Genomic DNA, 20,200 nt, shown 5'->3' on the forward strand with positions numbered 1-20,200 from the left:
GATACCTGAGTGATTTCTTTGAAATTCTGCAATGCGTTTATTTTGCTTAAAATTTTATCATCATTATCTATAGCATCGTTTCTACGCCACTTTCACATTATTTACGTTTTTCTTTTTCCGCAGAAATTTTTCTGGATTTCATTTGTCCAACTGTTTCGAATTCGCGAATATTATCGTTAAATTACCTACATAGCATTATTCTCTGATCGTCGTTGACTAGCACCGCAGTTTCAAGTTTTATTTGACCTTAATCTGTAAATGAGAATCAGCGGAAATTTATCGACCTCAGTAAACATTCACTGATTTCCAGTTATAAGAATACCGTAGTTGAAATGCGTCAGTTATTGACATCGATCAATTTCCATCGTTGACGATACTCATATTTATAATGTACAATAAGGTAATAATATCTCCTCACCTCCGTCGAGGTGACGATCATTTTGTACACCAAAACATGATACTTGATAGATCAGAAAGAAGAAGAAAACTTTCACGTGTCTGTACACTATATACGTATGTTTACACACACACATATATATATATATATCTATCTATCTACCTTCAAACGCGAAGGGAAGTGACTTGAGCACACGCGTTAGATTTGCTCTTTCGGGGTTATTTTTTCCCACACATGCATCATTATTGCCAACTATAATAATACAGGCTACGACGGAACGAAAAAATTTTCCGACATCGAAAATAAATGAACAAGATTCAATATATATGTATGTACGTACATCGATCCAACTCTCGTCAGTATGAAAAAAAAAGAAATCATTTTGGTTATAATTTATCCATAGAGAGTTTAGAAAGAAGGGAAATAGAGAGGAAGAGTGATGATATGTGGTTTACACATATCGATGTATAAAAAGAGCGACGTACGGCAAGCAGAATGTTCATCCCGAAGTTGAGATTACTTTTCGCGAACGGGTGTTGATAAAATGTTAAAATAGCCATTTAGTCTTCCAGTCTCGCTCTCAAATTTTGATCACTATAACAGATGTGTGAATCACGTTTGCGGACTTTGGCACAACTCTGTAAAACTTTTGATAGGAACACGCAATTTCCAAGTGTATGAAAAAAAAAAAAAAATTATCGCAAAATTTCTCACTGACGTAGTGATAACGATATCTTAAACCATATACGAACGCTGATTGGTTAGTATAGATATACAATACATTGATTTAATTATCTAAAAATCAATCGGTTGATATAATAATAATTGAAGAAAGAAACGAAAAAAAAAAACAGCTTTGCATAGCATGCAATACCACGATGGAGATATCGGTTGAGTAATTAGGTACCGGTGAAATAATGTTCGCCAGCTGTGAATGAAGCGTTTGAACAGGGTATGCCATCCAGTTCCAGGCCTTGTCCAAATCATTCCGCAACCGCCGGATCAGTTACGGGATTTCTAACAATTCCACCCAAGGGGTGGTGTTTCACCGTAGCCAATGAGGTATCAATATCATTCGAAATCACACTGAAATAAGTGTTATTAGAATGAAATTCTGCATTGGTAATCACCAAGATAATCATTGACGGACATGAGAAATTAACTGGGATTACAGGAATCTTTCTGTAATCTTAGAAATCATGAGAAATCACGAGCAATCACGTAATCAAAGTAAAGTTTATTTGTCAAGTAATCTCTTTTAATCACAGTACTATAAAATGTAAGTATTCACGAAATACGTGACAATGGTGTCAATTTTTGCTCCGGTGAAAACACCCCTTGATTCCACCCTAAAGCGCGACAAGTATCCGTGAGTTGAAACATCTTTCTCAATTTCGGGTGGGAAAATAGAGAGAAGGGGAAGCAAACTGAACAATAGGGTGTAAAATTCCAGTTCCGAATGGAAACATCTCGTCGGATTTTGAACCGCATATAAGCACCGTGGATCACAACGATTTGAATCAGGAGCTGGTCGACGCTCGCGTCGAAGGTGTCTCGAAGCTGTCCCGAAGGGTGGCCTCCCTCGTCTCGGTTAATCCTCGGTCAACGCCTCCAAGATCTCAGGAAACTCGGAGACGACGGCCTTGAGGGTCGAGAATAGGCCACGCTGCTCGTTCGGCTAGGACGGCGCCGAGGAGGGAAGCTGATGTCAGCCCGCCAAGTTCCCGGCATGCCTGTCGTCCGCGAAGTAAGAGACCGAAACGACGTCCCCGCCGACGTTGATCAGGCACTGACCCTGCAACACAATTATTCCCCGTCTCCAAGTCTACCAGTTTCTGCAATATTGTACTCCTTCTGTCCTTGCCGAAATCGAGAGCCTGGCAAATAATGAAAGCGCCGCATCGTTTCCTCCGCAGAAGCGGAACAAAAGGTTTCGGGAAGAGCTGGCGATGTCGTATGTACATATCTTTAAAGCGGCAGGGAGTAGCGTAGCGCGATTGTTTCGTAGAGTGACTTCTGTTCGTGTCCAAGCAAACGGAAGATTCAATTAGACTTTGAACGACTTTACGACGTCGTTGGAACCATCTACCCACCATGCTCTGCGTCTAATTTCGCACTTGCTGACCGAACAAAGTCCATCGGTCGTGGGTGAAATAGCTTTGTGCGTGCAGCTCGACTCCTGCATTCGTTGCATAGAAAGTTGAGAAATGCAAAACAAAACAAAAACTTTAGTTTTCAATAATATTAGAACATGAGTAAATCTCTCTACGCGTTGTAAGAAATTTTTCTCTTTGCCGGATGTACTTGGTTTTAACCTCGACAGGTGGTTAAATTTCAGGTGTTCGCAACACGTTCTTACACAAATTCAATTGTCACGATCTCCAATTACCGTTCCACTTTTCCAACCAGGCAAATTCCCTTTACTCTCCTCGTTAAGCATTCCAGTGGCAAAGAAAAGTCGCGGCTCCGACCCTCAGTCCCTCTTCAAACCGTTTTACCTAAGCGTAACTAGGTTTCCACTAATACCTCTTACTATATTATATTTTTTCTTTTCTTACTTATTACTTTTTCATTTCTCTCGTTTCACCTTTGACCTTCGTTTACCGTACCTTTGACTCGGCTAATTCGGGAAACAACATTACACCAGACTTTTCATATTTTATCGAAATTACATAACGTTACAGACATATGAGAAATTAATTGAACGAATGACGTCCCGCTTCGGTAAAGGAAAAGATTTCCACCGACTTAATTAACTGGCAATTGTACAAGGTACGTGGCAATTATATAATTAGGTCAGGTAGGTAAAATTGAACTGAAATTACGTTACGTTCACTCGCTGTCATTTCGCATACAATGTCCTCAGATTACACTACTTGCTCAATGAGACATCTCGTGGAAAGGAATTTCGTTGTCGTTACGATACACCAAAATTATAGCAGCCCACAAATTGAAGAGGTATCCAAACATATCTGATTTCCAGTGTCTTTTAATTACCAATTTATCTGTAAAGGTATTCATAGGACGAAGTTGATCGAGAAGGCGGGCCGAGGGAAAGTGATATGACTGGCCTATACAAGATCTCGTGATTGACCGAATTTTCTTCTCTCGTATTTTTTTACCCCGTGGTAGTAAGAAGCTGAGCGAAAAACTCGACGACATTTATAAACAACTCGCGCGTTGTCTTTGATGTCTGACCCAAAACAGCCCCTAATAAGAAAAGATGGTATATTTATCGCATGTCACTATTAACGGGGTGCAGAGAGATGAGGAGCCGTTCTCTGATTACCACGCGCGATCTGGTAGTATAATATCAGACACCTGTACCACGGTGAAAAGTTTTAATTGAGCTTTTCAACGGATGTCAAGGAACTCGTATCTCGGTTCGCGCGGAGTGGAAAAAAAACTACACCTTTTCTTCAGTTCATTGCGACAAGAAAGAAACGAGAAGAAAAGCTATTATATGTATACGCGTATGCAGAGGCAGGATTGTAGCAGCTGAAAGTTTCTTCTTGTGAGACACATGAGTCCTGATCGTAGGGGATACGATCGATGGCAGACCTTACGGCCTGCCTCTCGTCACTTTCGGGTATCGTAATCAGGGGCGCGATAGGGAAGGGCGGGGAGGAGGGGCAGTTTAATTAGGAGTTTGAAAGGACCGACTAGGTATAGCGTGTATAGGAAAGAAGGGATACACGTGCAGATGGATGATTGATCTGAGTTTAATTAGAAAATTTTTCGAGCCAAATACACCTAACGAATAAACCGGAGGGGCGCGCAACGAGAAGAGAACAGAGTGCCGGCTGCATGAACGGCGTTTTAAAAGGATTAATCTTATACACAGGTATAAACGTTAATAAGGAACCGACACGTCGTCAGAAATTTATAATTGCCTGAAAATACTGCATTTGACAAGGTTTTTGACACGGTTTTCGGCAATTTTCCATTCCGACGAATTCCAGCGGAGGTCTCGGGTGATTACAAAAAGCGGCTGTGTAGGTATCGGTTCTACGCGACGCGTGTGAATTACTGGTTTGTACGAGAAAGTCTCATCTGCAGATAATTCCGAGAACGGTTAAATTAGATGCATGTCACTACTAGCAGAGGTATCAGAATTTCCAGACACCAAGTTTCAGAGTTATACGAGTGTCAATCAACGTCGTACCGACTTGGATGTTCTGGGGGTGGATTTCAAAACGCGACGTTTTCCCGAAGGGAAAACTGAGGGGGAAACGTTCACGGTTCGCCTTCTCCATAAAAGAAACACCGCTTTTCTCCTTCTCACCTTTGTTTTCTTTTATCCTTACGCGTGATGTAATGATTCATTCATTGTTCATACGTCGCGACGTGACGACTGCGGTATAATACCGACTATGCGTACAAGTATGAAATACACGTACAAGAATCAGGGTCAGATTGATTTCTACCTAAATGAGGCATCGGCGAACGCGCCGTGGGTCCCTTCCAAATATTGGGGACAGAGGGTGGTTAAGAAAGTCGTTCGTTCACGTTGCAAAATAAATGTTTGAAAATGACCTTTAGAACACATCGAAAACATGATGTTAGAGTTGAAAAAAAAAAAATTGTAATAACGACAGTTATCATAGAGCTTATGATACGAAGCTGACGATACTTTTTAGACAAAATGAGAAAGGCATGCCTGTGAAGTAAAAAAATTTCTATATGTGATCAGAATCAGACATATAAGTAACAAAATAAATAATCAAGGGTTGCACAATTGCATTTAACGTAAACTGTTTATGTAATTTGAGGCATGGGCGTGGGCTGAATAATAATCATACAAGAAATCGGGAAAGTAAACAGATGTAACAAGCAGCAAAAAAGTTTGCACAAGATATCTCCAATCATTTCGGTAAACGGTAAGGGCTTAGAATTCAACGTACTTAATATTCCGCTTTCGGGTCATGATAGGATTTGATGTTGTGATAGCTCTGAAATATACCTACTTGTTTTTTCGGCGGTATGAATTATTGATGATAATTTATATGCAGGTAATTTTTTTTCTTTTTACTTCGTACTTTGTGCTTGTTCGGTCGTTGGATCGTCGCAAAACAAATGCGAGACGTCTTAAAAATTTCATACTCAGATCAAATTGATGGGCGGAGATGTGTGGGAAAGAAAGAATGGCTAAGGTAAAACAAAGATTTAGGGGGTGCTCCGAACTTACGGGAACGTGATAAGACTTAAATTACAAATGATCCGCGGGAAGTATCTAAACGAGAGGCAAGAAAATAATAATAAAAGTAAAAAAAAGAGCGAAGCGCGAAAAGAAATACGACATCGAAGAAAAAAGTCACGTAATCATATCAAATGCTAGATAAATTACGAGACACCGTTTTATTCAAACCAAGTTTGCGCGCGGTTTATCTTAATTCAATCTTCGCCTCTGCAGCAAGGCACAGCCCGCTAATTTCAATGACAAACTACTTCAATGTTCCCTTCTCGTAAAGATACAAGGTTTCAAGGATAATTACTCAGTGTTCGCGCCATGCAGCGAAACAGTTTTCGCGTGGAAGAACTTTAAACATGCTCTGCTCCTCGTGGTTCTCTAGCGAAATTAGTCGGTTCGTTTTTATTTTGTTCGCGACTCAGGGTAAAATAAACGATGGCAATATTGAAGAGAAATTTTAATATTTTTTGTGTAACTCACCTGATTTTTGTGGGGACTATGACAGAGGACCAATTGTGTCATGAAGTAAGCGACCATTGCATTTCCACCGAGTGCCGTAACGTGGGCCCGAACTATCGCAAGAACCTCCGTGACGAAACTGTGAACAAATCCGCTGAGCCCACCACCCTGGGCAAAATGCGAGTAAAGATTCTGATCCGTCTGTTGGAGGCGACGGATAATCGACTGCTAACCATGGTGTCCAGTAAAAAATCCGTTACAAATTCAAGCACATTTCCAGAACATTTTCATGTTAGTCAAGGATGTTCAGGAAAAATAAAAATACACGAATACAGAGAGCAGAGGGCACTGTGCACTGAGATACACGTTATTTCTACTGCGACCTGTTAGTAGGAAAGAATAAAAAAAAATCCGATTCGAGGTGGGAATCCACTGTTTGAAAACTGTTACTCAGTGACCTTAAAAATAAAATATATCCAGGACACAAGAAACATTCAAGGATATTTCCAGGACTTTTTAAGGACAAAGAAAATTTAAGGACGTTTCCGGGACCACTGGACACCATACTTGTATAGGTGTATGCAAACAAGGATATGGCACGATCTCTTACTTCTCGTATCGCTGTGCTCTCGCGAATGAAGAAGAAGTTCAAATTCCCGAGATACCTCTCAATCCTTCCACCGGGCATGTAGGATAGCGGAGTTATGTCGACGCCGTATCTCTCCTTCAAAGGCACCTTGAGAAAATTTATGGAACGATATTGACTCCTGGTTGTCTTCTAACGATGAAAACATTATGTCCGCCTTTGTTAAGCTTACATGTTTATGTTTGTGCAACGTATGCACTCTCGTTCTCAGGGGTGATCGAGGCCTCGATCTCTGGATCAGACTTCCGGATTGCCCTGCCGAGTGCAGACTCGAGGTGTTCGGTGCTCCGGTAGACACCGCGTTCTCCGGCATAACGTGGTCCTCGTCGAGGCTGAATATCAGATCGTTTTCGTCTGAGGAAGACGATTTTAGTCACGCGACCGATGACGAACGTTTCCCGGTGATACCGTGATAATTAATGAGCGAAAAACTGGAAAATGCTCACCTGTTTTCTTCACCTGATCTCTGCTTATCGAATGCGGCAGAACTTTTCTTTTGTACTTGTTCAGCTTGGTCGGCTCGCCCAACCCAAGAGCCATTCCAACTACAGAGAGTTGTATTTCGTCCGGCTCCGGGAGCTCGACCTTGAATTGAAGGTCGCAAAGAGCACAAGGCACCATTTTTCTCAGCTTGAAGTAAACGCTCTGGGTAACAAGCGCAAAAGAAAAGGGAAATATGAACGAGGAGGTCTGACAAAAAGGTATAAACAATAATGACGACAGTGAACGGACCACCCCACCTGCAACAATCTTCCAAAATATTTGGTGGATACCGAGGCGGGTTGTCCGACAGGTATCTTAGCGCGCCACAGCTGGGTGAACATCTGCAGGTTTCTGACTATTTCGAGGTCTTCGAGTCCGGGTATATTCTGCGTGTTAACAACGTGAAAGCCGTCCGGCGGCCTGTTTTCCATCAGCATTGATATCTTGTCGACTTCTTCCATGTCGTCAACCTCGAGGACGCAGGCGTCCTTGTTACCCGCCCCCAAGTCGATTTCCGGCATCTCATCCTCCGATTCGTCTGTGTCGGACGTTGTTACTCGGCCGTTTTCCATATCCTACGAGCGAGGATACATCAAGCGAATCGAAATGGTCGGAAAATTTAGGGACAAGAGAAAGGAGCGGGAAAGAAAAAGGGATAAGCAAGTATTTCTCAAAGTTCATATTACCCACCGTCAAGGACTTGAGTTGATAGAATTCCCGGTTCTTCTTCACAGTTTCGATGAGGGACTTCTGTATGTCCGCGAGTTTTTGCTCATCGCTCCAAGAGTTGCCGGCAGTGACCTTGGGTACCGCTGGGGTCGGGAGAGGCGCCAAGTAGACGGCGGTTCCCGTCGCCATCCCGATCAGGAGCCTCTCCCCGATGGAGACTTGGACCCTAAGTCCGAACAGCGCGTTCATGCTCCTCACCTTGATTTTGTTGAGCAAGAGGCTGTGGAGTTCGTACTCGAGGAAGGGGAGACCGTCGGAAATCTCCTTGGCGTTCAGTTCGCCCCTGAGGTCCCTCTTGGGTCTACAAACTGTCGCCTGGACAACGCAACCTCTTCCGGTTATCGGAATACTTTCCGGCAGCTCGATGGTGGTGAACAGAATGTCCGGGACTTTGCCGCGGCGACAAATCGCGCACTTCAGAACCTTGACCCTGAAAGGTACGCTGCTCTCGCTGTATGGCAAGTGACACACACTGCAGGAGCTCGGAGGAAGCGGAATTGAGTGGGACGAGGTTTGCTCGGTACCGTCGGACTGTCTTGTCTTTGCATCCTGAACGCCGTTGACGTCTGGGGCGGCCGTTTCTTCGGTCTGATCATTTTTTCCCTCGCCCTTGTCACTGTCACTTTTGTCTCCCTTCTCGCTCTTTGTCGCGCTGGCTGGCTGAGCTTTCTGCTGACCCTTTTCCCGCTCAAAGTCCGTCCTGTCCAAGGATGTGGTCGTGATTTCACGCTGATGAATTCGACTGATCAACGGGTTATCAGGTTCCTGACTTGTGTTCTGGAGGTTTATTACCGCAGCCGTCCCAGCGGCACTCAAGACGCAGACGTCGTCGCTAGAGGAAACGATTAATTCTGCATTACGAAGTCGTCGTCGGATGGACAAGAGCTCTCACACCTCGTCTAGCATGCTAAAGACCAAAAATCTCCCGGAATGCTCCTACCATATGCTCGTTTCCTCGCGATATCCCAACACCACATTGCAAGCTAGGGCCCTTGCGTGGGAGCGAACTTCCATACGAATCTCAGTCCACCAAGCATCGCGGCTCTCTGGTTCTTCGAGGTTGCTTATTCTTTCGAGAAGCTTTACGGACCTAGCGCTGACAGTACCGCCTAGAACAGTGTATTCTCTGTAGTGTTTTACTTGCTCAATTAGAAAAAAAAAAAAAAAAAAAAACGCCCATTCCATAACTAGGTGTTTTTAACTGACTTCTACGATTCAGCAAAGGAGTCTTGGGTCTTACCTAAGTGCAGTATAAAGCCGGGCGGGTATTGCTGCATGGTAATGAAGGGGTATTCTAGCATGTCAAGTGCTTCCTGGTTCATCGGTCTGACCACCGCAGTCACTGGTCTCAAATAACCCCCCATAGACGACCTGTCGCTTCCAGTTAGCGAGTTACCTGCAGTTACATCGCATACTTTCATCAGAATAAGCTCTGTCGGCTGTCTTTCACAGCGCGCCTTTGTCACATACTGCACAAGACATAACGTGCGCGTGAAGAGTATTTCAAAAGGTTTCAATTAGGATTACTGGTAATATCTTGAGACAGAAAATGCTAATAAATATAAAACTGTCTTTTGAATCACTCTGACGTGTAGCGTTCAACCATTAGGACGAAGGCACACGTATAAACCGTGAAAGGTAAAGTTCTCAGAATGCGGTATAACCTGCATCATTAGGACTTTTTTCACGCGTACAAGTAGATTTGTTTCAGCGGTTGCAAGGCATTTGAAGAGAAAATAATACATACGTATATGAAAAATACAAGGATTGCGAGACCGGACTGTCTCCTAAAAATAGATAGACGAAACGCAAAGAAATTTATCACGAGAATCGTATTGGCCATCAATATGTTTTTAGAAAAATCTGTCTCTCAAGCTACTTCGATCACTTCCTGTAAACGTACTCCCCTTCAAGGTTTACATGCGTATACCTACTCCTGTATAAACAGGCATAGCATGGTAAGATAATCTTAAAAGTTGGACACTTGCGTTACACGATGATATCAAGGCGTCGTTACATGAACAGTTTATCTTGCAGAAGTCTAACAGCCATGCTAATTAAGAAAAGGTAAAGCTAAACAAATATTTTGGTGTTCTCAGGGCGTTATACTTATGTCGTTGTTTGTATAGGTATGTATGGTATATGGGAATCCTTTGAAGAGTGACATACACGCATACATTGATCTAAGGAAGTAAATAATTGCCATTTAATTAGAATAGATGTATCAGAGAGGCATGTATAATTTTCGTGTTTACCGAGTAAATAGTTTATAGGTGAAGAGTATACATCAATTGATAAGCTTGAAGATGTGATACGTTATTATTGTTAACGCTGTTAATCACTGTCATCTCAGGCCACCAGGTTTACTGTCCTCCGGGGTATTTTTCACTCTTTGTTAAACTAGTACAGGTGGTAGTGAGTACACAAGAATGATGCTGATCTGTTGTTGTTGCCGATGATATTTGTCGCGATGTTGAGTACGCGTAAAGGCAGAGACGAAGACATGACAATATTACTGTTACGATAGAGTAACAAACGTATGGTAGACGAGTAATATTGTAGTCACTGGGTCACGCTACAGAGCGACAACGAGAGAAAGAAACAAAATGTCAAGATACATGAACATCAGCATTCTCCCGTCAGTACTCACGTTTACGATAATATCCTGCCGGGGAGAAATATTCCGAATGAAACAGAAAAATCAAAAGAAAATCTTTTGAAACATTGAATTGATGATTGTACGCCACTTTTTATGGCAATCTCATGTCGTTAGTTCAACACTTACATAAATCTTTATTCAATGACGAGGTAAATTATCCTGAGAATTTGATTAGTGCATTTTACGTGAGAGAAAAATGTAACCCTGACTTTTCCATACCTCCGATTACTATGTATGACTGTAGCATTAGCAAAGTGGAAATATGAGTTGCGTGACGTGCTACGCTAATAAAACTACCTGCCGAAACACCTACAATTATGTTCGATTCCAGAGGGTAAAACGAAATTTTCTATGATATTTAAAACGGGGCTACATATTATACGAACTTGATACGGTAAAGGTCAAGTCCGCCGTCAATGGAAAAGTCCCGATGGCTACGAAAGCAGGTAGCGTGAAGAAAAAAAAGGAAAGAAATAAAAGTTATGGGTTATCCTCTACCTCGGAAAAGTTTTATGCAACGCTCTACTCGAGACTTATACCTAAGAAACGCCCCCAGGTAATAAATAGCAAGTGCAAAATTATAATGAGCAGACGACACGCACACCCCCTCGCAGCACACGCAGCATCGTACATATTGTTGTGAATGTGGTAGACCTACCTTTCGGAGTAATACTGAGATCAGAGTCGCTGGATCTCCGGTGTATCGGGACGGCCGAATTGGCCTTAATTACCGGTGACTTGGATATTTTGTTGCTCACGCCTGCGGGAGTCGGCGTCGAAGGTGGCGCAGGGCTCGGGTTACCCGGTGGTGGTGCGACATCCGGTTGCTGCCTACGAGGATCGGGATAGCAAGGCACACACGAGTTGTCAGTAGTGTTAGCATTATTAGTATTGTTAGTTGTACCAACGCCCTCTTGCGCATCTCTCAAGTTGCACTCGCTGTGACTTTTGCGCACCACCGAGACGATGGTAAGTTTCTCCGGCGTTAAAAGATTACTACCAGCGTTAGTACGAGGTTCTAATCCTGACCCAAAGCTAAGCTCGCTCAACTCTACGTCAACTAATTTACTATCGCTAGGATTTTGGGAAGGGTCAAATCGGGTTGCCGAAGCAGTCGCCTGCAGCATCTTGACCGCGTCTTCCCGATTATCATCCGTCCCGGTCTCGGCTTCGAGCTCAACGATCGGCGGTTCAATCGCGATCAAACAACCCTCGGTTTTCTCAAGAGCCTCCGAACCCCCTGAGTGGGTTCCTTGTTTTTCCCGGTTTACGGTAAAACCGACTCTCGAACCACTCGCCTCGTCCCCGCTACCGACAGACTGATTGTGAGGGGTGAAAAGCGCATGCCGAGAACCGATCGAGGATGCCGATGAATAATTTTGTCGTGCAAAGGACGAGCCGGTCCCGTAGCTCTGGATGGAGGAATCTTCCGGGGACTTGGACCTTGACGTTCTCCTGCGGTGTCGATGCTTTCGGATAGAATCGGGCGAAGGGGTCACACTAGCAGCAACCTTGTCTCTCCTGTGCTTTCGGCTCCGGGACGAATCGTTTCTGTGCCGATCCCGCATAGAATGCACGAGCATTTTAGTGTCGATGATTTTGATCAGCTCCAGCATGCACTGTCGTTTTTGCTTGCTCCGCAGTCTGTCCACCCGTGCCAAGTCCTCCGCACTTCTTACCATTTCCGGCCGTGGTTCGCACCGCTCTTTCGGCTTGACGGCACCCTCGTCGCTCCCAAAGTTGCTCTTGGCGTTCACTTCCGTAACCTTGAGCAGGGGGACCGAAAGGTGACTGTGATCCTCCTTCGAGGTTGAATCAATCACTATTGCAACGGGCTTAATCTTCTGCAGGGGTTCGGCTATCTCTCTGTCTCTTGGAGACCCTCGATATATAACTGTCTCGTTCCTTTCGACCTTTTTCAAAGTCTTTTCCGACTTTTTCGCAGCTTCCTCGTGATTTTTCGACGACATTTTTTCCACCCCTTCTTTGGCAGTGGTTTTACTATCCGCGGCGTGCTTGCCACCCGGCGATATATTCAAGCTTTTGAAAATACTCAGTTTTCTCTTCGTTTCGGCTTTAAATGACTCTGATTTTTTTTTCAAACTGATTCTGCTGGGCGCTACGAATCTTCGAATCGCCCTCTCATTCAGACTCACCGATCTCTGCAGACTGACCGTCCTGGCATCCACCCAAGGGTCCACGTCCGGAAAAAATATTTCACAACTCTGGTCCTCGGTCGGAGTGCTCGCAGCGGCTGGTTTCGAATCTGCAGGGTTGTCGAAGCGCTCCTGCCTATCGAGGAACTCCGTTTCCTTGGCGGTCATACTGGAGGTGATGGCAATCGTGTCGCCGTCGTTCGCTACTGCCTCTGCCGAGGCATCGAGATTCTCGTCACGACTGAAATTGGAGTCGTTGCGTACTGGTCTCTGAATATGGAGCTCCCCGTAATTTTGTGGCAAAAAAGATGGGGAAGCTGCCCTGCGAGGTATGAGCTCAGCTTCCTCGATGGAATTCCGCTTCTCAAACCAGATATCCGAGCCGCGACTTTCGGTGCTGGAGGACATCGGCTCGCTGGATACGGAAAGGTTTTTCTTTTCTTCGGTTGGAACAGTAGTGAAGATGCCCGCCTCATGATCGAAGTAGCTGTCCTTTTTCTCCTCCAGCTTCGAACCGATTGACGTCAATTTTCCGTCCCCCGTGAGAGGCGATCCAGGCTCTCCGTGGGTCAGAGAATCGTCGAGTATGTTGTAGTTCGTGCTCGATTCCGAGGGCTCGTCCTCCGAACTCTCAGTGTCAGATTCGTCGGACGAAACGTCCTCCTCCTCCTCCTCCTCCCGAAGGCGACGCTTCGGCGTCAAGCTTTTGACGACTTTCTCGGAGCCCTTCCGAGACGTCAAGTCCGCATTCGCCTCCGTCTCCGCGATCTCCTCTTTCCGATCGCTCGACTGCGTCCCAGCTTCCGACTCGGCCATCCGGGCCTCGAACTCTTCGCAAGCGATCCTGATCGGCGATGGTGCGGGACTTTCGTGGTCCTCCATCACGCTGTCGAGGGCGAGTCCGGCGTGGACAGACCTGATGAGGAGCGCGGCCATGCCGTCACTCGAGTTTCGCTTCGAGCTGCTCTTCTTATTCCTGCCAAGTGAGTAGAGGTCGGATATCGAGGATCTGGCAGACTCTGAGCTGACAGACCAGGTGCTGGAGAAGGTGCTGTCCAGGTCACTCTGGTCCTCGTCAAAGGAGTCGGAGAACCTCGCTCTGAGTTGACTCACCCTCTTTGACAGCATGCTCTGCGGCAGATATCGCAGGTTCTTTAATCCCCTGGAAAACCTGTTGCCCGCTATCTCACCCCTCATATCTTCCTGAGCAAGGATTGACCTGAGGGACAATTCATCGGCGTCCTCAGGCAAAGATATGTTCGAATCGAAACTCCGACGGAGGTTGTTGTAACTCGACTGCTGTGACAAATGCCTGAGCATTTTACCGCTGGATCCGGCAGATCTGTAGCTGGGCACGACGATCAACGGTTTCGAACGCTTCTTCAGAGTCTTTCCATAGCCCGGAAACTTGCTGCTTACTTTAGTCGTTTGCAGGCTTGACAGTGACGCGGCTTGGCTACGGTCGGGGGAGTGAGAAAGCAAGGGAACACTCTCGTCTAATTCTAGGCATTCGAAACTCGCTTTGTGGGGTAAGCCAAGCAGCGCAAGCCTAAACGTATGCATGCGGGGGGTCGGGTACAAAAAGAGATATCTATCAGTTAATCAGTTTTCATGTTGTACAGAGATCGAATGGGTACGGGGTTCAGTTGAATTCGAGGGGTGAAGACAGCTTGAACGGCAATATCATGTGGGAATGTCAGGATTTGTCATAAATAAATTCACTCGAGATTAATTCCCTTCAAATTGTATACACCTCCTCAATTCCAGAGAATACAGTTTTTGCTCATATTTTAGATAGGACAAAGTTGAAGTTACATATATCGCAATCAAGCGTAAATCAACACAACTCAATAAATTTTCATCCGAAATCGGGAGTATCCAAAGGAGTCCTTACTAGTTGGTTTGAAAGAATATGCGTTTACAAGAGGATGAAGAGAATGAATCGTCAAATCTTCGATGCCTATCGCCCTGCTTCCTGCACTCAAATTGTGAGTCACGGGTGAACAAGCAGATCAGTCTAGTGCGGTAATCATTGGAAAATGAAAATTCATATATTTATAATAGCGATCTAGCCCGAGGTAAAATCCTATCTCTAATCTTCTATCAAGAAATCACTTTTCCCAGATGCATCATAATAAGACCTCAGCTGATAAGAAACTGATATCGGAAGATGTAAACACTTTGGAAAATATAATGATGCAGGAGAAAATAATGCCGTGTGTTTCCACAACCAAATAATGAAGTATATGTGTGTAGAAGTCAATGACCCGTGTACGTTAACGTATGGAACCATTTCGTGGGGGGTGGGGGGAATGCAACTTCGACAATTTAATATCGGGTAAATCTGCCATCATTATGACGACCGGAATTTCATTTCTTTGAGATTTACCCTGAAGTGCAAAAATATAGGCAGGTTTACCCTGTGTTCGATTGCTGTGAAACAAGATATTTCTGGTTCTTACATTGGTGTTGCACTTCATAAACGCGGCTTAAACAACTTCAGAGAAAATTGATACGATAAATATGAAGGTTCGAAGTAATCGAGTTATATACTCACTCTTCGGAGGTCAAATTCTCCGCTGGCACACTGGATGAATCGTGCATTTTGACAAGAGTAACAGCAGTTCCAATGCCTCTTGCTACGATTCCGGATTCACCTTCCAAATCAAAGCATTGATAATACCTGCAAGAAGGTACAAATATACTCTACAAGATGCAAGATGAGAAAGATCCCCAGAAAGTTATACGGCAATAGTAGCAGCAGTTACCCGATAACGGCATTGCCTCCAAGATCTAGTGCCTTGAGCCCAATTTTTCTCTGAACTTCTCCGCTTAGTTTGAAAAAAAGTGTTTGTCGAGCTTCGTTTGAAGCTCTGGGAGTTCGTATCTTGTCGATCCACTTGTATTCAGGATCGTCATTAACGACGAGCTCTTCCACAAAGCCATGTATGATTTGAGCATGGTACCCATGCGGAATTATCGGTGCTAGAAAAATTACATTAATAGATTACAAATAAATTTTAATCAAAGAATCGACTCATGAATGAGATATCAGAGAAACCAAATATATAAACTCACAGCAGAAGAATTGAACCCCACAAGAAGATTGCCTGAACTTATTGAAGTCGGAAAACAATTCCACTTTCACGATGATATTCACTTCGCCACGTATTCCGTGCATGGTATCGTAGACCGGTATCCAGCCATTCATTACGGAGCCTGTGGGTATGGGATCTATATCAAACTTGTGCTGCCAAAATCGACAAATTAGTTGTTCAAAAACATAAATATTTGGCAAGACATCAACTTATTTCCAAGGTCATCTGAGAAGCAACGAATCGCTCGTCATGGTCATTAACTTTGGCTATTTTGCAACTGATCACAGTAAAAATTTGTGATAGAATTTTTTTACATGTATTATTAACTACTGACCTCCCTGAGTGCTGGAGCTGGAGCTCATTGACGCCTCGAGAGTCCACATATTTTTGACCGGAAGAGGAGTGCCAGGCAGTAATAGCGGGTTCAAATCTAGGTAGACCTTGCCGATGGCGTCGTTGGCAGAGTACGTGTCGTGGTCCATCAGCCTGATTTGCAGAGGTTCGTCCTGTAGCTCGGCTTCATCCACCTCGAACCTGTACCACTCTGAGTTCCACTGGGGATTCAGAGATTTCCGGCATACGTCCGTCTTGTAGGTTGTGTTCCCAAATTTTATTTCAACATAAGCATCCGTCGTATCGCTGGAGCGATCCATCACCGGCAGGTTTCGCCCTGCCAATATCTTGACCTTCACTTTGCCCGGCATTTTGGCAAGTGTTCATCAGAATTGACACCTTGATGAAGTCGTATTAAGAAGTGAGAGAAACACTCTACGATTCGGAATTGTAAAGTTTCAGGACGACTGGAGAAAAATTATATGATATAAAACGTTGTTTCTCTAAGTATATAAACTACAAAACAGACTGGTGAAAAATCTCCAACAGGGTAATTAGAAGCGGCGAATTAATACCAGTTCGAACGGGTTTCGAGGTTAGACCCTCGCAACGGATGCTGAGATCATCGACAGGAGGGGATAAGTTTTCCATCGAAACGCGAAGGTTTTGGATATTTTTTCATTTTGAAGTATAATTGACAGTCTATGCTTTGCGTGTCGTAAACACAGCGTACTTACGAGTATCCGATGTTGTGGCGTGCGAGTGGACGTTTAAATCAGGTAAATACCGTAGGATAACAACTGCTCCCAAGGGAATACGACATTGCGCAAGCAGGCGAGGTAGTGGAGAGGAAAGAGGCCGTCCTGTTGCGCTCGGATCGTTGCCTGTGTGCGTGAGTGCGATGAGATTTTTGGCATGAGTTAAATATTACGAATATTATATTATTATCATATGGAGCAACGTAGCGTGGACGGTCGAACTAGCAAAAGCGAAAATAGATATCGACTATATCGCTTTCAAATAGTTCAAACTCCGAATGTAGTCGTATCGCGTACTATCGAGAAATCTCGCTGAGAATTCGATATTTGAATTTACACGCGCACACGAGGCAGCTCTGAAAGCTCCGGCCTGTAGATAGAAAGAGAGGTGCTATCGATCTCTTTCTACTGGCGCATGCGCGGTACAGCGCTGCCAGGCCCAAAGAAATTTCTTTAGATCTAAAGAAATTGTAATAATCCGTTTGGAGGAAAAAAAAGTTGTTTTCTTATTAAGAATGTTTCGGCTTAGACCGGAATCTGAAGAAAGTCTGATGATCTCTGACGAAATCTCAAGACTGATAGAGAAATCTCTAAAAATGGTCCATGAAATCGGAACAACAGACCAAAAATCAAACAGTTGCAGGAGGTTCCTGGGAAAATATAGCACCAATTAGATAGCGTCTGCAATTTTCAAACGCGCTTAGTTGACAATTTTTGGTCCTAAATATTAAAAATAAAAACATGTATTACAAATGAAAGTTTCCAATATCCTTATACTTACAATTCCGGTTGTAAGATATAAATGTGTCTCTGTTGCCTCGTTCGCTAATTATCATTATATATTTTCAGAGAAATTGTCCATGTTACTATAAGGCGAAAAAATCAAACATGTTACGTATTCTTGTATTTATTGAGTTTCAATACCGCCAAACATCACTCTTGAAAACGAGAAATATGAAGAATTATTGTGACGCCACTGAGTCGTCTGAAGAATTACTTTGGTGCCACCTAAACAAGAAATCAAATGAATTGTTTCGGCGCCATGTAAAGAAACATTCGTCCGATACGCTGGCGACCTAGTCAGCTGTACGATACTGCGCCGGTATGGTACTGCGCATGTCTCATTAGAGAAAGAAGAAAGATCTGTAGGATCAGTGGTTGGAATCCTCTTTCTCTTTCCAACAGCGAGACACTTCGACACTTGTGTACATACGGTACATACGCATGCATACGCATACATACCGTGGCAAGTGGCATGTGCGTGCAACTGGCATCTATTGCCACTCATCCAGTATCACATCTTTTGGCCAATCTCTGCCGGTGTCCGCTGTCGATCAACTTTTCCAAAAATGGACAAAAAACCCACCGCAGGTAAGGTATTCACGCCGGTAGAATTACATCCGAGCTATTTCACCAATCACAACGCAAACACAGTCGACGACATAACCAAAATGACGACCACTCTGGAATTTCATACCTACCCAGCTGTGTGATAGAGCAGCCTGCTGTTTGTCTAATTCTTATCTACTTAATTTCTAACTCTATGACAATACCCATTCTGGGTTACGATTAGATTAGAAATCGTTGCTAGTGTTGGCATAGTATCGATTGATAATTGTCTCATTGATTGCACCTGGGTTGACAGAGATCGAACATTTACAGAACCCTTTGTAATCCTCACCCATCTTTCTGCAGGTGAACCAATTCCAATATCTACACAAAAGTCTCTAACGTCTTCGCACGATCCTGGGTGGAATGATCCGCCGAAATGGGCCTATTCCCAGTCCCCGACTACGTCTTCCAGTCCGACGAAGAGAATTCTGAATAAAAGAGTAGCCTTCCCACTGGGTTCCACTCCCCCGACGTCCAGTTTTGACTCTAATCAGCCACTGAATCCCCCACCGGCAAACCTTCCTCCGCCTCCTTTGACTGGGAGAAGATTGAGCGCAGGACCTCCTCCGACGACTGTGGCATTTTTTACTGGAATCGACAAAGAGCAAGCCCTGACCGAGTCACTGGACAACTTTGAGAAGGTGATAAATGAGAATGAGGAACTTAAAGGCGAAGGAGATGAAATTAGGCGGAGATTGAACATCATGAAAACCGCCTGGGTAGAAGATAAACTCGGCGAAAGTATTCGGCATAGTATTCTCGAACTATCCAATGGTTGGGTATATTTTTCGAACAGATTACAATTCGCATACTAGCCGCTCCATTCGTTCAATAATACTAATCTTTGTGATATTTTTCAGCATTGAGAAAAAAAGACGTCGACAATGCGGACAAAATTCACGTGTCTTTGATGATGGATCACACAGCGTTGTGCAGTTCGTGGATTCCCGGTATCAGACACATGATATTAGCCGAGCGGGAAAAACACCTTAAACGCAAACCATCGGCGGACGAAAATTCGAGCCCCCTACTTTTCCCCTGTGAAATCGCTCCTGACACCCAGCCGGCGCAATGAACATTTTAACCAAATAGGACGTTGAAAACCGCATATGTATACATCTGATGACGCATATTATCGTTATTTTAGGATGAATTTATCACTGTCAAAGTATTTATTACCGACGGCAAGATCATTTTGCATATTCCTCAAACTAGTTACAAGATGTATTAAACGCGCATGGCGCACCAAGACTGTGATTTGGTAGAATGCGAGGTGATTATTGTTTGAATATCAGTAAATATACAGTACCACAAATTGAATGCACTAATTCTTTTCTACCTCCATATCATAGAATCTCCAAATTTTATCATTCATTTAATGCGATTCGTATAGAATTTGCGCAATCTGTAGTTGCGAGTTAAATGTTGCGTACGATCCACTTCATATGCAGAAATTTACGAAAGCACCGATTCCACTGTTTCGGTGGAGATAAAAAGAATAAATCATTTTTACTGTATGGAATTCATATTCGCCATGGATAATACATACACGCCAGGGTGGTCCTTATTTGGGGGTCGAAAGAATTTTCATTGGGACGCCCCCCAGATTTGTTCCACGTCATTATCAAAAAATCTGTGTAAAGTTTCAAACCTCCACGTCAACTGGAAGGCGTGCTCTAAGCTCCAAAAGTTTTAAATCTAAAATACATATAGTTGTTGTAACCAGTTGTTTCGTTTTGTATGAGTTTGGTATAAATTGAGGGACCGATTTGAAACTTGGTAAAGTTGTTGCTTATACTGATAGGAATAAACTCTGAAAATTTCGAAATTTTGTCACGTATTTCACATTCAAAGCTTTCGGAGCTTAAGAGACACGTTTTCCAGTCGACGTAGAGGCTT

At 43.8% G+C, this 20,200-nt stretch overlaps 2 protein-coding genes across 9 annotated transcripts; one reads left to right on the forward strand and one right to left on the reverse strand.

Moving 5' to 3' along the window:
* Positions 1–13: 13 nt before the first annotated feature.
* LOC124309212 (uncharacterized) lies at positions 14–17,131 on the reverse strand. Of its 8 annotated transcripts, XM_046772614.1 has the most exons (17): positions 16,889–17,131; positions 16,153–16,550; positions 15,799–15,954; positions 15,489–15,705; positions 15,278–15,403; positions 11,223–14,269; positions 10,556–10,570; positions 9,146–9,301; positions 8,846–9,014; positions 7,867–8,737; positions 7,434–7,751; positions 7,140–7,338; positions 6,866–7,047; positions 6,658–6,783; positions 6,069–6,215; positions 2,491–2,576; positions 2,199–2,413 (listed from the first exon to the last, which is right to left on the reverse strand). In XM_046772614.1, coding segments are annotated over exons 2-17 (6,186 nt in total). In that variant the 5' UTR covers positions 16,523–16,550; positions 16,889–17,131; the 3' UTR covers positions 2,199–2,412. The 8 variants fall into 8 exon arrangements, with proteins under 8 accessions (XP_046628567.1, XP_046628573.1, XP_046628571.1 ...); XM_046772611.1 differs by lacking the exons at positions 2,199–2,413; positions 2,491–2,576 and adding an exon at positions 14–2,192; XM_046772609.1 differs by having other exon boundaries at positions 2,199–2,576; positions 15,799–15,939.
* Positions 17,132–18,078: 947 nt separating this feature from the next.
* On the forward strand, positions 18,079–19,621 carry LOC124309221 (steroid receptor RNA activator 1-like). The gene is made up of 3 exons (XM_046772642.1): positions 18,079–18,280; positions 18,605–19,075; positions 19,162–19,621. Exons 1-3 carry the CDS (start codon positions 18,259–18,261, stop codon positions 19,374–19,376), a joined length of 708 nt encoding a protein of 235 aa, XP_046628598.1. The 5' UTR covers positions 18,079–18,258; the 3' UTR covers positions 19,377–19,621.
* The last annotated feature ends 579 nt before the right edge of the window (positions 19,622–20,200 follow it).

Source organism: Neodiprion virginianus, chromosome 7 (genome assembly GCF_021901495.1).
Source record: "Neodiprion virginianus isolate iyNeoVirg1 chromosome 7, iyNeoVirg1.1, whole genome shotgun sequence".
Taxonomy (NCBI): domain Eukaryota; kingdom Metazoa; phylum Arthropoda; class Insecta; order Hymenoptera; family Diprionidae; genus Neodiprion; species Neodiprion virginianus.

Excerpts from the sequence above, each read along its gene's own strand:
- LOC124309212 (XM_046772608.1), bottom strand. The coding sequence starts at position 16,522 with ATGCCGGGCAAAGTGAAGGTCAAGATATTGGCAGGGCGAAACCTGCCG. Across the intron at positions 15,955-16,152 it reads CAGCTCCAGCACTCAGGGAG|ATCCCATACCCACAGGCTCC; the intron begins GTCAGTAGTTAA and ends AGTTTGATATAG. Across the intron at positions 8,738-8,845 it reads CGCGAGGAAACGAGCATATG|CGACGACGTCTGCGTCTTGA; the intron begins GTAGGAGCATTC and ends CGTTTCCTCTAG.
- LOC124309221 (XM_046772642.1), top strand. The coding sequence starts at position 18,259 with ATGGACAAAAAACCCACCGCAG. Across the intron at positions 18,281-18,604 it reads GGACAAAAAACCCACCGCAG|GTGAACCAATTCCAATATCT; the intron begins GTAAGGTATTCA and ends ATCTTTCTGCAG. Across the intron at positions 19,076-19,161 it reads TATTCTCGAACTATCCAATG|CATTGAGAAAAAAAGACGTC; the intron begins GTTGGGTATATT and ends GATATTTTTCAG.